Raw genomic sequence first — 15,295 nt, forward strand, 5'->3', positions numbered from 1 at the left:
AAGTTCTCAAGTTGTGCAAATCAAATCATACAGAATGAATTTGGATCAAACTATTATTACATTCTTCTTACCAAAAAGAAAGAAAAAAACCTATATTAACAAAAGACCAAACAGAGAGAAAAAAAGACCAAAAGTCAAAAGACATACAGAGACACAGATAAAAGATACTTACTTTTACACTAAACGGTGTCGTATCCTGTTTCTAAAATTGTTGCCTGTCTTCTACAAATATATACATACGTGTGTGCGCAGAGAGGAAGTATTAAAAAGTGAACTCAGAGCAGATCTAGAAAGAAGAAGAAACTGTTAATTTTAGCCGGCGGGAAACGGAATATTTGTGGGTGCAAAAGCTCTTTTTCTCCCCCTCACAATTGCTTCCCTCTTTCGCTTAAACCCTAATCATCGAGATCCCTCAAACCCTACGATTTCGATTTCAATTTCAATTAGCGGAGATAGCGAGAGAGAGAGAGAGAGAGAAACTTACCGAACAGCGCATCTACTCTTCGTCCGAATTGTTTCAATGTCGTGTGTTTCGAAACCACTAGAGGAAGAAGCAGAAGAAGAAGAAGAAACCCAAAGGAAAACCGAAGAACTTCACGACCACTCTGATATTCCAGTTCGTTACGCCTCTCTTGAGAGCGTCTACTCCGTCTCCCCTTCTTCGTGTTGCATTAGCGCCGCTGGTTCACATAAGAAGGTCAATGCCTATAATAAGCATTCTATAGCCGATGCTTTACAATCCCATGGTCATGCGGCTGATTTTGAGTTGGGGCCTCATCGCCGACCGGAGATTGTTCACGTCTATTGTCGTCGTAAGAGGAGGAGGAGGAAGCGGCGGGAGTCTTTCGTTGAGTTAGCAATATCTCAGAACGAGGGAGAGGAGAGAAAGACTGTGAAAAGTGAAAGTACGGAGCTTGATGAGGAGGAGAAGAAGAAGCCCAAGAGGAGGAGGATCGGTAATGGTGAGCTCATGAAACTGGGCGTGGATTCTACTACGTTAAGCATCTCTGACACACCCGCTTTAAGGGGATGTCGAATTAAAGCTGTGTGTAGCGGAAGTAAACAAAACGGATCTTCCCGGACGAAGAACACTTTTGTCAAGAATCAGGACAAGGTTCTCACCGCTTCTGCTACTGCTAAGAAATGGGTCAGGTTAGGATTCTCTTGCCATTTTCTTCTCTCTTTTATCAACTGTCTGATCTCCGAGATCAGTCATTGGTTGAAATCTATATGCTTCTAACTTCTCACAATGTAGACGTTTTAGTGCTGATTGGCACATCATTTGCTAGTTTGATTGTTGTATGACTGGGGAGAGTTTTGGCATGGCAGGTTGAGGTATGATGGTGTCGATCCTAAAAATTTCATTGGGCTACAATGCAAGGCAAGCGTTGAGCTATATATTTATGTGCTTTATCTTTTCCCTTCCATCTTTAACAATTGATTGTTTGTCTAATCTCTAGGTTTTTTGGCCATTGGATGCTGTTTGGTATCCTGGTTTTATCAGTGGATATAATGTAGAGACAAAACATCACATTGTAAGTTATTTCTGTCTATTGTATCTTCTGGCTCATGTCCTTATTTTTGTTGACTGATGTAATATCGAAATGCTTGTCTTTTTCACCACTAAATGTTCCTCAGGTTAAATATGGAGATGGAGATGGCGAGGAATTAGCTCTTCGTCGTGAAAAGATCAAATTTCTAATTTCTCGTGACGAGATGGATTCGCTAAAAATGAAGTTTGCTTCCAGTGATGTGGCTGTTGATGGTCAAGATTATGATGAACTGGTTATATTGGCTGCTTCGTTTGAGGAATGCCAAGATTTTGAGCCTAGAGACATCATATGGGCGAAACTAACTGGTAAATGCTTTTTACACGTATTTTAGTATCTATTTTGTAGAAAATATTCAGGCATATAATCTCCCCTTCATAGTCACCATCTTTCTCTTTAAGCCCTGATTGCTGTTTGAAATTTGTGGTACTTAGTAAGCATGTATTGCCTGGCCTTCAAACATTCTGGTTTCAGGATAAACTTCTGAAGAAAACTAATTACCCATACTGAGAACCCTACTGCTGTGTGTGTTAACTTTTCCGGACAGGTCATGCTATGTGGCCAGCAATTATTGTGGATGAGTCTGTTGTAAAACGGAAAGGTCTAAACAACAAGATATCTGGAGGAAGATCAGTTCTCGTACAGTTTTTCGGCACCCATGATTTTGCTAGGTCAGCAAATCGTCTTATAATCCTTAGAGATCTTGTTGTACCACAGAGTTTTTGAAATTAATGTTACACATCATAATTTTGAAGTGGAAATTGACTATTTTTCTTTTGGTTATATAGAATACAAGTCAAACAAGCGGTCTCATTTCTTAAGGGGCTTCTGTCACGGTCTCCCCTGAAGTGCAAGCAACCTCGGTTTGAAGAGGCCATGGAGGAAGCAAAGATGTAAGTTTCTCTTGCTTTTCACTGGCACTCTACTTTTTTAATTTCCAAAGATAGTGAAGTTTCTGTATGTCTATCTGAACAAGAATGTGATGTCTGTGGTAAATTGCTGTAACTGACCTCACCCAGGTACCTAAAAGAATATAAGCTTCCAGGAAGGATGGATCAACTTCAAAATGTTGCTGATACTGGTTGTTCAGAAAGGACTAATAGTGGTGAAGAGGGCAGCTCAAACTCTGGTGATGATCACACAAAAGATGGAGAAGTCTGGTTGCGGCCAATGGAACTTGGAGATTGCTTGCATAGAATCGGAGATCTGCGAATAATTAGTCTTGGTAATGTTTGAAACTAATTAGTAGGTTGGATCATCCTTTCTTGGAATGGACTCTGTTCATTATGTATATGCTTATATCACTCGTCTTTGTCTGCTAGGAAGGATTGTGACAGACTCCGAATTTTTCAAGGATAGTCAGCATACTTGGCCCGAAGGGTATACAGCTATAAGAAAGTTCATATCACTGAAAGGTCAATTAGTTACCAGTTTTGTTGTTTTTCTATATTAATTTGGAATTGTTTGTCTTATATATGTGCAACTACGGGTTTTGACTTTAACCAGATCCTGATGTATCTGCCATGTACAAGATGGAAGTGCTTAGAGATGCCGAGTCAAAGACTCGCCCTGTTTTTAGAGTGACAACCAACAGTGGTGAGCAGGTTAGGTTTTTAGGTGGAGGCTTGTGTGCATAGAAGATTTGTTATAGCCATGTGTTGATTTGCTACTTTTTTTTTTGGACAGTTTAAGGGGGACACTCCATCTGCCTGCTGGAATAAAGTATATAATAGGATAAAAAAGAATCAGAGTGCTTCCGATAGTCCTGATGTTATGGGTAAAGGACTTTTAGAGTCTGGTACAGATATGTTTGGCTTCTCCAACCCAGAAGTAGATAAACTTATTCAGGTTTGTCTTCTTGAATCTGAAGTTATTTCGAGTGGTCATAATTTTCTTCTTTTACTCCTTCATTGACTAGACTCTCAGGAGATTTCGCTAGGTTCTCCGTTGTACTCATTTGCTGGGACCCTGAAAACTGTGCAATGGTCTACCTTCTGTTTTGCAGTAAAAATGCATTATTAGGCATCTTTTATGTTTGGCATGGAAGTTTTATATTATCAAGCTATATGCATCAAATCTTTCTCCTTGTCTCTTTGCGAGAGCATTTGAACTCTTAGAGAAACTATGGGTGGGTCCTGGCCTCCATCCTTTAAAAAGGAACCAACTTATATCAATAAAAAAATTTATGACTTTTTGTACTTTTTTTGTGTTGTAGATTCCAGTTTCTTACTTTGCAATATTCTTCAGCTTCTAGCAATTGCATTTTATGTATCTTGTGTCCTATAATAATTCTTGACCTTACTGGCAGGGGCTATTACAATCCAAACCACCGTCGAAGGTTTCTCAACGTAAATATAGTTCAGGAAAGTATCAAGATCATCCTACTGGTTATCGACCTGTACGGGTGGATTGGAAAGATCTTGATAAGTGCAATGTCTGCCACATGGATGAGGTTAACAATGCATCTTTCTTTTGATGGAACGGTTTGTATGCTTATTCTTGTACGCCTTAATAAGTTAGTTCTTACTTAAGATTTTCTTGTCTGCAGGAATATGAGAACAATTTGTTTCTGCAATGTGATAAATGTAGAATGATGGTAATGCTTTCTCTGAGTTGTTTATACTATTTTACATCCTTTTAGATCTATACTGTGTAGTGGCTGGCTTTCTTTCTTTTCCTTGATGATGCTCAGTAAGTTTTGATCCTGAACTAGGTCCATTCCAGATGCTATGGGCAGTTGGAATCTCGTGATGGGATTCTGTGGTTATGCAACTTGTGTCGTCCTGGCGCTCTTGATATTCCTCCTCGATGTTGTCTTTGTCCTGTAGTAGGTAATTCAACCGAAGCCTTGTGGTATGGAGTTGTTATATGCTTTTGTTAATGACCAATAAAATATCTTTCAGGGGGGGCTATGAAGCCAACAACTGATGGGCGCTGGGCTCATCTGGCTTGTGCCATTTGGATCCCAGGTATAATCTTCACCATTAGGATATGTTACACTGCATGTTTCTACTTTCTGCTTAGAATTTTGGAGGCTTTACCTTTATAATCCAAGATGTGTGAGCAACGATTGTGATATTATGCAGAAACATGCTTATTGGATGTGAAGAAAATGGAACCGATTGACAGGGTTAATAAAATCAATAAGGTTTGAGCTCTATTCTCTTTCAGTCCCCTTAACATCTGTTTTCTTAGACAGAGTTAGTTAACTTTTCACTGAGAGAACCGCAGCATAGTCTAATTTTCAGTAGCCACGTGATGCTTGAATAATAGTGGTATTTTTTTTTTCCTTCACACTTCAAAACAGGATCGTTGGAAATTATTGTGCAGCATCTGTGGTGTATCTTATGGAGCTTGTATCCAGGTAAGAATTATTTTGATGGCAAGAGAAAGCTGAATTATTGTTTATCAATTTACACATGAGAATATTTTTATTACTTCCCTTGTTTAGATTCTTTCATAAATATAAGTAATTGAATAAAGTAATTAACTAGGAACAATGATGCTCATTTTCAGTGTTCAAATAGCTCTTGTCGAGTGGCATATCATCCCCTATGTGCACGAGCTGCTGGTCTCTGTGTTGAGGTACTTTCATATCCTACAGGAGATCATAAGATTCTACAGTCATGTTTACTCAACCATACAGATTTTACAAAAGGGATGGTTCTAACTAAAATAGCATTTTGTAGCTTGCAGATGAGGATAGACTTTTTCTTTTATCAATGGAGGATGATGAAGCAGATCAGTGCATCCGCCTGCTTTCCTTTTGCAAGAGGCATCGACAAGCGTCAAACGACCACCTAGACACTGAGTACATGATCAAACCTGCTCATAATATTGCCAAGTATCTCCCACCTCCCAATCCATCTGGCTGTGCTCGCACTGGTATGCAGTTACATTGATCAATATTTGCTGCTGCTAGAAATAAAAGTATAGAATCACCTATTTGGGGTGGAATTATTTTGCTCGAAATTCTCTTACTTCACATGTGGCTATGTGCGTCTTTTTTTCAGTTTGAATGATGTTACATTATTCTCTTAGACATTTTTATTTTATTCTCAGAGATTTAATGTCATGTATTTTTCCATTGTGCTTCCTTGTATTCATGTTCACATCTGGAAGAGGACATTGTATAGGTCAGTTTATAGCTTTATCTTCCTGGATTGTTAATGTATTTCCCTCTGTTTCTTGTAGAGCCATATAATTATCTTGGAAGAAGAGGACGAAAGGAACCCGAAGCTGTTGCTGGAGCTAATTCAAAACGTTTATTTGTTGAGAATCAGCCGTATATTGTTGGCGGATACTCTCGACATGAATTTTCAGCCTATGAACGCATTTATGGATCAAAGATGTCACAATTAATTACTCCAAGCAATATTCTCTCTATGGCCGAGAAATATACATACATGAAGGAAACTTACAGGAAGAGATTAGCATTCGGTAAGCATTTAATCAGCAATAGTAAAAGATATTACTACTTGTCAAATTTTCTGCTATGTTGCATCAATTTTACAGCCTTTGGGGGGTTTTGAAGATCAAATTAGTGAAATTTTTGTAAGAAGATAAACTGTAGGATTTTTTTCTTTCTCCCTGGGATATATGGTGCATCCTTGTGATAGGTCTCTGAATAGTGATCGTTTTACTTATTATAGATTAGAAGGGAAGTGATTCCCATAATGGCTTAACATATCCATCAAAACTAATTTTCTCTGAATTTATTGTTTTCCTTTAAATGGTTTACTTTCTTCTACAGGGAAATCGGGAATCCATGGTTTTGGGATCTTTGCAAAGCTTCCGCACAGGGCAGGAGATATGGTTGGCAATTCATAACTTTAACTGTCCATTCTTGCATAGTAAAGCGTCAGTCATGACAATATTGTGATTTGGGTGGGTGCAGGTGATTGAATACACTGGTGAACTTGTTAGGCCTCCAATAGCTGACAAGAGAGAACATCTTATATACAACTCAATGGTGGTACGTAGCTGACCTTGTACATTCTATACTCTATAGAAATATCTGAGCAACATTGGAACCTAACTATAAGCACAATGATTTGTGGCTTTTCTCATCTAGAACAATACATCATTTTAGTCTGTTCTATTTTAATGATTGGTTTTCTGGCTCAAGCACTGAACATTCTTTTAGCATTCCCTTAAACAACATGCATTATTAGTAATAATATCTACTTATCTTCCTAACTTATTCTTACAGATTTTTGGGATCTGAATATCTGATATATTTGGTTATGAGTACTGAATGGTTAGGTATAAGTTTACCAAAATAATTTATTTTATGATATAGGGTGCTGGGACCTATATGTTTAGAATTGATAATGAGCGGGTCATAGATGCAACAAGGACAGGAAGTATTGCCCACCTGATCAATCACTCATGTGAGGTATGGTCAAGTAGTTTTGAGAATTTGTTATTTGATTTAGTTAGCATCTGCAATATTACACATTACTTATGGATATGTTCCTGTACAGCCAAATTGCTATTCAAGAGTCATTAGTGTTAATGGTGATGAGCATATTATCATATTTGCAAAGAGGGATGTCACAAAATGGGAGGAGCTGACCTATGATTACAGGTTTCTTTTTGTGCATTTTGATTCTTGGGTGCTTTTTTGAAATTGCACCATCGTATGCTGATTTTTAGTCTTCAACATTACAGATTTTTTTCAATTGATGAGCGCCTTGCATGTTACTGTGGTTTCCCAAGATGCCGGGGTGTTGTTAATGACACCGAAGCCGAAGAACAACAGTCAAATATTCATGCTTCTCGCTGTGAGTTAAAAGATTGGACAGAAACCTGAGAGGTAACCTATATTTGTTGAATATGTTAACTTTAGAAGAGTTTGCTCTTTGTAGCTATTAAAAGCTAGTTTCCAGGTTAGTAGATGTCTTATCTCCATTGAAGATGATGACTTCTTTAACGCGTCTTTATCTCTTCGAGAAGTGCCTAATATCACGGTGAGACCAGGCATTTGTATTGCAAAAAATTTCATTATCCCAATGGAAGTTGTCAAATTTACACACAAAATCCTTTTGTTTGCCATTTGATGAAAGATCCTAACCATCTGTTTCGACTTGCAGGTGCTTACTTGATCCAGATCTTCACATCTGGTGTACATGAGATCTTTGTGAGGATGTCAAACGTTTAAGAATTCTCATGATTCTGGCTAACTTCCCCATCTAGAGATGCCTTAATCTCCCTAAGCACATACTGTAGTAACTCTCTCTTAACTTCGGATCGGTCTATCCCAAGAGTTTGTAACAATATATTTCTTGTACAGATGCTAATAAATACTAGAACCGCATTAACCCTTTTTGTAAGATGAGGCACATTACAGTCTTGGGTAAATGAAAAAAACCAGCATTTTCTTCTTTATCCTGACCCTCAATCTGCTGTTTATCTTATTTATCAAGTTTAGGCATGATGGTTTCATTTATATACGTATCATGTTATAAAACAATTTGGCTGTAGATCTTTTTAATCTGATAAGCACTGTGATTAGATATTCAACAGGGGATCAAGTTATTGAGTCAAGAGGTAAGAGAAGCATAGTTTTCTTCGGTCTGACACGCAACATGTGAAAGGAAAAAAGTCCTTTTTACACTCCTATAAGTAGTTTGTAGTGTAACTTTATTTCCACCTTTGGTTCTTTGTGCATGTGACCATTGTTTGGTCGTATGTATCCCTTGACCCATTCCCCCACACGCGCGCACACATGCACGCGTGTGTCACTGTGTATATATACTCAGGTTTGGAGGATAATGATACTGCAGTTCTGTTTACTTGTTGTGTCCAAATGTCAAAACCTCTCAAGTTTCTTCTTTGGTCATCTCTTGCTCTGTTGCTTCTTCAGATAGGTAACTTCAAAGCTTTCATTGTAATTAATATATAATAGACATCTGAATGGGGGTTGTATGTATATGTATTAGGTTGTGGGCTAAAATGTGAGAGCAGAAGCAGCGAACCAACGGTGAAGCAGACGCAGGTGAAGTGGAGACAAGGACTTCAGTTCAGAGTTGAGGTAATGAACAAATGTCTAATGTGCCCAGTCATCAACCTTCGTCTGAAATGTCAAGGATTTCCTCAGTCGCTTGTGGACCCCACACTCCTCCGTGTCCTCTCCACTTCCGCTGGAAACTGCGTAGTTAACGACGGCTTGCCCTTGAGTCCAATGCAAACTCTCTCTTTCAACTACTCCAACTCACACCAGTTTGCTCTGCGTCCTCTTGCTTGGTCTTTTCAGTGCGAGTAAATCAATAAAATAGTGAAATCAATAAAACAGATCTGTTTGTTTCTTCATCAATCTGCTTCTTCTTCTTCTTTTCTTTTTTTCATTTGTATTATCTATATATTCAGACCATTTTTACCAGATGGGCAAAATGTTAAATCTATGTACAAAAGATAAAACTATTAAGGAGTCTCTAAAGAAGGAAAAGATTCATGAGGAGAAGTAAAGAAATTAAAAGCAAAGAGGTATCTAAAGGTAGTGCAGAAGAGATAAAATGTGAGCCTACTAGATGAACTGTTCCTGTTCCTTCATCTTTTACTTTTATGCTTGATGAGCCTGCAAAGAGATATTACAAAGATAAAAAATTATTCAATATCGAAATCTTTCCCAGTCACAATGAGACATGAATGTTTATATTGTTTTAGAGCTTATGATACATAGCACTTACAGTTGTATTCAGTCCATCCAATGAGCTGATTCTCGAGATCGTAGAGAACAAGCTTGTTTGAAAGCACCAGATCTGCAAAAAGAGTATGTAAGATATTGTGGGCATTGGATTGCATCACAAAGGGCTCATTGTCACTGAGAGCAAGAGGACAAAATGGGATTTTTCCACAAACTGGATTGCAATAAAACTTAGTAACTTTGTCATGCTTTTGTAAATAAGGTTACAAACTATGAATCCAAATAAGGTACCTCCCAAAAGTGTCATGTTTCTCCTATCTCTGGATTGCATTGCGCTATTTTGCCAACCAATGCACCACATTCCTTCCTGTAAAAATTTGGTTTTATGAGTTCGGGGTGAAATGGATAGCAAGGTTACAACACAAAGAAGAGCAAAAAAACAACGAGAGAGGCTGAAGATGCTTACATAAGGGAACAGGTAGTCGTGAGGGTAAACCCTGAGGAAAACAGAGTTCTCGAAATGAAAAGTGACATTCGGAAACCCCTCATCAACTCTGCAGCAAAGGTAAGATATGGTTCCATAAGAAAACAATTGTGTGATACGTTGACATCACAACAAGCAGTTATGTAAACCATCCACATTGATGTCCAAAGATATTCTTGGTAGAGCATATTGAAAATTTCGCAAAATTAATCATAAAATCAAGACGTATGACTAACCTTCCAGAGTACTGAAAGCATTTATAATCTTTATCCACAATGTGAACTTTCAGAGCAGGCTCCTGCGAGGTTATCTAACAAACGAACAAGAATTCTGAGATTAACGCTGCAGTTTAAACTTCTTTAAGAACTGGAAATTTTCATGCAGTGTACCTTCTTCACCAATGGTTCATAGATTATTTCTGGAAGATAGGCCAAGGTTGTACCACTGTCAATTATCGCTCCTTTTCTATCTGCTGGTTGAAATAGATCAGCTGGAATATTAAGAAATTCCTGACCAACTTGAACTGCTGTCATATTGACATTGTAATGTGGTCTACAATTAAAAAAAAAATAGTCTGTTAACAAAATGATCTAGAGAAAGAATATATTCACCACTTCAGAAGAAGCTTTAAAGCTAAGCACACTAATTTTATTTTCCTCCTCTAAACTAGAACGTTCACTCTACTATATGTAAAGTAAAAAGTTCCAGCTATTCCAGTGTACTTGAAAGAGCATTGAAACTCGGTGTGCGAGCGTATAATATTAGTCTAAATCAGGACTATAACAGGAATAATATGGTGGCTGCATCTACTGATATCTCATTGAGCTTCTTACCTAAATGGAAGGTAATGATTGTATTTAAAACATATGATTGCATAAACAAGAAAAGGTAAAACATTTTAAAGGGAAATAAATGTTGACATACTGATTAGGTACCAATGGTGTCATGTTTACTTTTGGTTGTACAACACGTCCGATAGCAAATATACCACCTCCATTTCTTCCATCTAAGCAATGAGCAAATATCTTTTTCACTCTTCCTGATGAAGCTAGCTGGGAAATCATGGAGGAATTAGCTTTCCCAAATCCAAGTATTCCATCAAGTGCTTCTTCATTAGACGAGTCCAGATCTCCTGACTGCCTAGCACCACACCTTCAAGATCATATAAAAGCATTAGGAAATGGAAGAGGAAATGAGGAATGAAGGATTAAGCTTCCTTCTCATAGGAATGATTAAAAACGTTTTAATGGACAGCTAGTCTACTCATTTTACAGATCCCTGAGGGGTTTTAAAAGTGACCAGCAATTCTCAGGCCAGGAGACAAAACTAAATTATAAATACGGTATTTCTAAATTATCAAGTTTCCCAACGTGTAGATGCATATGAGATAAATGAAATGAGCTGTGCTCGGAAAGATAGCTTAGAAAACTAATCAGTTGTCACAATCAAAAGCAAAATATATTTCAGTATAGGCATATGGTGTATTTGTGATATTCATTATGGTGGAGAACTTATTCACATTTACTTTAAAAAAAAAAAAAAGGAATAGATGCCAGAGTACACTTTAACCTCTTTCAGAATCTCAAAAAATTTCCTTTAAGCAAGTTTTATCTGTTTGGCTAGAAGAACTGTTTTCAATTAAGCTTTAAGCAAGGTGAAATTGTGTTCTTTTTTGTCTGTGAGAACAGAAAGAAGATCTAACAGAGCTGCAAGTTCCATGGTGCAACAGTTTACTAGTTTAGATAATAAAAAGTGACTAACCCAAAAATGACACTCCCGTTAGCTGTTTTAGTCTTGAGATCACCAGCTACACTGTCATATTGAACAACATCTTTGACAAAATAACCTGCAGTAGAGCTACCATCTCCATATATCTCAAGATAAGGACAAGACATATTAGCTTTGCAGCCTGAGAGAGGACCACCACTAATCTGGTAGCAAAAATCATCATCACAAGAGACATATTTTCCACTGTCTGATTCGTCTATGTTGTAGAGCGTCAGCTCAATCTACAATAAATGGTGAAAACAAAAATTAAACCCATTGAGTTGGAGCAATGAAAGGAAAATAGAGATTGAAAAAAAAAAAAAAGAGGCTTACACCGAGAGAGCTTCGTGTAGGACACTGTTTGCACTGGATGCAGTTAACCCACATGAGATCGCTGCCTGTGTCGACTTGAACATAATAGCTCTTTGCAGGTGTTCCAATTCCAATTTTTGCATAGTAAAGCCTGAGAGAGGGAGCACATCAGAGATCAATAAATGTCTGAATTTCCCAAACTGCAAGTAATTTATAAAAATTGCAACTTTAAGAAACCGCAACAATGACGAGATTCCATAAAAACATGTCGAGAACACCAGTGAGAGAGATCAGACGACTGAAAAGAAAAAGAAAAAAAAGGAAAAAGTTAGTCCTAAGGAGTGAATCTGAAACTCACCCGGGGATATCAGGGCGACCAGTACCACCCAGAGGTAGATCGATTCCAGCAAGAATTGTGAGCTGGCGCCGGTCATCGTGCTCCTTTAAGGCGCTAAGAGACCCTTGAAGCCTTGGGTAACGGTACTTCACATTGAACACTCCCGGATTACAAGACACGCTAACGACGGCAGTGAGAAGAAACCAAATCAGCGTGAATCTTGCGCGGATGGGGGAAGAGACGATTGATGAGGTCATCTTCCTGATTTTATGGCGTCAGTCGTCTCGGCGGAGGAGCTGAGAGAAACCACCGGACCGGCGACGACGACGACGACGACGACGAGGAAGTTAGAGAAAATTTTCAGAGTTTGTTTGTTGGTTTGGTCCGTTCCACCTAATATTATTTTATTTGATTTATTGTTTAATTTCCTGCGTGGACTTTTCAATTTCCATTTTTCTATTTTCCCTCGAACTTTGTATTTTCAGGTAAGTTTCGGTGTTACTGACGTATCCAACTCAGATCCTACTGTCTGTATGTATTATCTCTTTTGGTCGTTTCAACTTGTAACCAAAATATTTATTTTTCACTTCCATTACTTTAACGAAATTTATTTAGTTGATTTTAGAGGACTCTTTTCCATTATTCATGTTAACCAGTGTGAATTATATATGTTCTACTCAACACATTGTGAACAAATTTATAAAATAAACCGAGTAGATAGAAGAAACAAATCATCATCATTCGCAAACCACAATTATGTTTCCTTGCTTTTTCTATTTTACACACATTCCGCAAATACAAATAATTAAATATCTGGTTTTTTACATACAGAAAAATACATAAAATTTTGTTTGCATAAGTTCTAGAGAGGACAAAAACACACATTTTTTTTTTATAACCACAAGCAATTTCACTTATTACGTAACATTTCTCCAGTGAAGCAAGGGAGACTTGATAACAATAGTGCCTTACGAAGATGAAGAGGTAGGTACAGTCGAAGGGTTGAAAGGTTTCTGCTCAGCGCAACTGAGCTCTTCGTTTGGCCCTGCGTCTTCTCTTCCAATACCCAAGAGGTCGAGGAAGTATAAGTAGTGTGAGACTATGTTGTTCATTGGGTCTATGTCCCCTTGACCACATGTGTACTCTCCGTACAAGACATTCATGGTGCTGCCAAAAGTCGGGCCACGTTTGGACAAAGTATCGTTCTTTGTGGGTTTCCAGTTTCCGACCAAGATGTCGTGAGCCGAGGGTTGGTTTTTCTTGATTGGTGTCATCCATCTCCAGATTGCAGCTTGGAAGGCAAGTGTTGCGTTCTGCTCGATGTACTCAGGGTGGTTCAAGAGATCAGCTTTCAGGGCTTCTCCCGCTGCACCGTAGTTGAAGTTCCTTCAAATATGCAAAGATTATATATACCTTAGCATATGATGATCCTTTAAATTAAGAAAGTATGAATGCAAATTCTATGATTCCACAGTTTTCATCTATAAGTAGAAGAGAAATGTGTACCAGTAGATGGGTAAGGCACCACGTCCGTAGTATTCAGCTCCAGGGCTGCAAGGGTACTTGAATTTCCAGGACTCGTCACAGTATGATTGCATTGGGCTCATTTCCCTGTTATAGCACAGACCCCAAGCTAAAGGCCCTCCTGTTGCAACTCCGTAACCACCTATAAAAGACATCACAGTAACTGTCATGCTGATGCAAAGCTTCTTACAACATCGAAACCAGTAACAACGACCAAGGGAATGTCCATTTTCATGATTTCTGAATGCTCAGATTAATAAGATGACAAAGCTATGGAGCTTCTTAGCTTAAAGCAAACATTCAAACTATTCACACCAGCTTCACAAAATGTTTCAGTATGGGAGCTATCTAGTATATTATATGCTTAAGAGACAGAAGTAAAGAGAAGAAAACTTACAGGAGGTTTTGCTGGCGACATGACCGAGAAAGGCAGCCATTTCTTTCTGTCCCATGAGCTTTCCTCCGGTGGTACCAAACCCAAGAGGCTCATAGAGGGCAGCAGCAGTGATGAAGGACTGGTAGTCCCAGAAACCAACAGCGTGAGCTACGGGGGTGTTTCTTTTGGAAAAGAGCTGCTCAAACTGATAAACCTGAAAGTAATCTGATATAGTCTGGTTACAGCAGTACTTGGACCACCAGGAGCATTCCCATCCCTGCGTGCACACCTTCTCTCCTCTCACTTTCTTCACTTTAATCGTTTTGTCCTCTCCATTAGCAACCAATGCCAGGAATGACACAGCCAACAGAACCAGAATCACAATGGAACCACTCCGGATTGTCACCATAGCTTACAACTATGGAGCAAATACCAGCTACAAAGCTGCAAACATCAACAACAAAAACAAATTTAGAAACGTTAATTTTGACTAGTAGCTAAATATTACTTCTGAAACATACTATCAAAACCCCTCATTAGTAAAAAAAAACAGGAGACATTAAGACAAACTAAATACAATACAGATCTAAGAAGAACTTATTAAATTCAAAAGATCAAATCCGACAAGACAAAAACTGATTAGAACCAACAAAGGAAGAATTAAACTTCAGCAGGAAAGCAAAAAATATGAAGTTCTCTACTAAAAATAAAATTAAAAAACTAAGAAATCCCCAGTAATAGCTGATAGATTGACCGATATCATACCAAATTGGAGAGATTGATGTATAAGCTTAATAAAATCTAGAATTTGTGAAGACTTCAAAACGTGAATGCAGATCAGAGATTGTGACCAAGTAATTGTGGAGAAATCGCTTACCCCACAATGCAGATCAGCTACAGATCCAGAGAGAGAGAATACTAGCTGTGATGATTCAGCCGACAAAAACCACCCTTTTGCTTCGTTGCCGAGAAAATAAGAGATTCTCGGGAAAGAGAGGAAGAAGAAACACTAAACTAAAGCGGGTGACGGATCAGCAGTCTCTATCAACCGTTAGATCAGAAAACAATCAACGGCAAAGATTGCGTTTGGTGTAATGTATGTGTCGGTTTGAGAGGACAGGCTGGTTCGTGTTATGGGCCCTACTTTACTGAAGTGGAGCCTTCCACCGACAGCCGCACCACCACCAGACCAGACCAGACCTGACTTTAACCAACCGGTTTAATTCCATTTTCGACCAAACAAACAACTTTGATTCTTCTGGATATTTTCGCTTCATGTAATGACCCAATGGGCTTT

At 38.3% G+C, this 15,295-nt stretch overlaps 4 protein-coding genes across 4 annotated transcripts; 2 read left to right on the top strand and 2 right to left on the bottom strand.

Annotated features, from left to right (window-relative positions):
• Positions 1-237: 237 nt before the first annotated feature.
• LOC17900416 (histone-lysine N-methyltransferase ATX2) lies at positions 238-7,940 on the top strand. The gene is made up of 26 exons (XM_023789708.1): positions 238-1,152; positions 1,330-1,381; positions 1,461-1,535; positions 1,639-1,858; positions 2,098-2,221; positions 2,339-2,443; positions 2,570-2,775; positions 2,873-2,965; positions 3,057-3,154; positions 3,237-3,398; positions 3,859-4,002; positions 4,099-4,146; positions 4,264-4,381; positions 4,454-4,519; positions 4,637-4,698; positions 4,858-4,914; positions 5,067-5,135; positions 5,240-5,435; positions 5,745-5,990; positions 6,304-6,365; positions 6,448-6,525; positions 6,853-6,948; positions 7,037-7,140; positions 7,224-7,368; positions 7,442-7,522; positions 7,646-7,940. The coding sequence occupies exons 1-24, from the start codon at positions 521-523 to the stop codon at positions 7,363-7,365; spliced, it is 3,255 nt and encodes a 1,084-aa protein (XP_023645476.1). The 5' UTR covers positions 238-520; the 3' UTR covers positions 7,366-7,368; positions 7,442-7,522; positions 7,646-7,940.
• A 207-nt stretch (positions 7,941-8,147) lies between these two features.
• On the top strand, positions 8,148-8,864 carry LOC17896720 (uncharacterized protein At1g05835). The gene is made up of 2 exons (XM_006304620.2): positions 8,148-8,422; positions 8,495-8,864. Exons 1-2 carry the CDS (start codon positions 8,281-8,283, stop codon positions 8,815-8,817), a joined length of 465 nt encoding a protein of 154 aa, XP_006304682.2. The 5' UTR covers positions 8,148-8,280; the 3' UTR covers positions 8,818-8,864.
• Positions 8,865-8,914: 50 nt separating this feature from the next.
• LOC17896931 (aspartic proteinase-like protein 2) lies at positions 8,915-12,486 on the bottom strand. The gene is made up of 10 exons (XM_023777071.1): positions 12,120-12,486; positions 11,783-11,912; positions 11,444-11,691; positions 10,607-10,834; positions 10,072-10,234; positions 9,919-9,992; positions 9,665-9,752; positions 9,490-9,565; positions 9,242-9,313; positions 8,915-9,129 (listed from the first exon to the last, which is right to left on the bottom strand). Exons 1-10 carry the CDS (start codon positions 12,353-12,355, stop codon positions 8,987-8,989), a joined length of 1,458 nt encoding a protein of 485 aa, XP_023632839.1. The 5' UTR covers positions 12,356-12,486; the 3' UTR covers positions 8,915-8,986.
• Positions 12,487-12,816: 330 nt separating this feature from the next.
• Positions 12,817-14,990, bottom strand: LOC17897102 (chitinase-like protein 1). The gene is made up of 4 exons (XM_006305311.2): positions 14,876-14,990; positions 14,020-14,442; positions 13,605-13,764; positions 12,817-13,484 (listed from the first exon to the last, which is right to left on the bottom strand). The coding sequence occupies exons 2-4, from the start codon at positions 14,405-14,407 to the stop codon at positions 13,067-13,069; spliced, it is 966 nt and encodes a 321-aa protein (XP_006305373.1). The 5' UTR covers positions 14,408-14,442; positions 14,876-14,990; the 3' UTR covers positions 12,817-13,066.
• Positions 14,991-15,295: the final 305 nt, after the last annotated feature.

Source organism: Capsella rubella, unplaced genomic scaffold (assembly GCF_000375325.1).
Source record: "Capsella rubella cultivar Monte Gargano unplaced genomic scaffold, Caprub1_0 scaffold_1, whole genome shotgun sequence".
In the NCBI taxonomy this organism is placed as follows: Eukaryota; Viridiplantae; Streptophyta; class Magnoliopsida; order Brassicales; family Brassicaceae; genus Capsella; species Capsella rubella.

What these genes read in the sequence shown, in the direction of transcription:
- LOC17900416 (XM_023789708.1), top strand. Translation starts at nt 521, where the DNA reads ATGTCGTGTGTTTCGAAACCACTAGAGGAAGAAGCAGAAGAAGAAGAA. An exon ending in TCTGCGAATAATTAGTCTTG is followed by an intron (nt 2,776 to 2,872) that starts GTAATGTTTGAA and finishes TTTGTCTGCTAG; the next exon opens with GAAGGATTGTGACAGACTCC. An exon ending in AAAGTTCATATCACTGAAAG is followed by an intron (nt 2,966 to 3,056) that starts GTCAATTAGTTA and finishes GACTTTAACCAG; the next exon opens with ATCCTGATGTATCTGCCATG.
- LOC17896720 (XM_006304620.2), top strand. Translation starts at nt 8,281, where the DNA reads ATGCACGCGTGTGTCACTGTGTATATATACTCAGGTTTGGAGGATAAT. An exon ending in TCTGTTGCTTCTTCAGATAG is followed by an intron (nt 8,423 to 8,494) that starts GTAACTTCAAAG and finishes TATATGTATTAG; the next exon opens with GTTGTGGGCTAAAATGTGAG.
- LOC17896931 (XM_023777071.1), bottom strand. Translation starts at nt 12,355, where the DNA reads ATGACCTCATCAATCGTCTCTTCCCCCATCCGCGCAAGATTCACGCTG. An exon ending in ACACCATTGGTACCTAATCA is followed by an intron (nt 10,235 to 10,606) that starts GTATGTCAACAT and finishes TTTTAATTGTAG; the next exon opens with ACCACATTACAATGTCAATA. An exon ending in ACGACTACCTGTTCCCTTAT is followed by an intron (nt 9,566 to 9,664) that starts GTAAGCATCTTC and finishes AAATTTTTACAG; the next exon opens with GAAGGAATGTGGTGCATTGG.
- LOC17897102 (XM_006305311.2), bottom strand. Translation starts at nt 14,407, where the DNA reads ATGGTGACAATCCGGAGTGGTTCCATTGTGATTCTGGTTCTGTTGGCT. An exon ending in TGTCGCCAGCAAAACCTCCT is followed by an intron (nt 13,765 to 14,019) that starts GTAAGTTTTCTT and finishes TGTCTTTTATAG; the next exon opens with GTGGTTACGGAGTTGCAACA. An exon ending in GGTGCCTTACCCATCTACTG is followed by an intron (nt 13,485 to 13,604) that starts GTACACATTTCT and finishes GCATATTTGAAG; the next exon opens with GAACTTCAACTACGGTGCAG.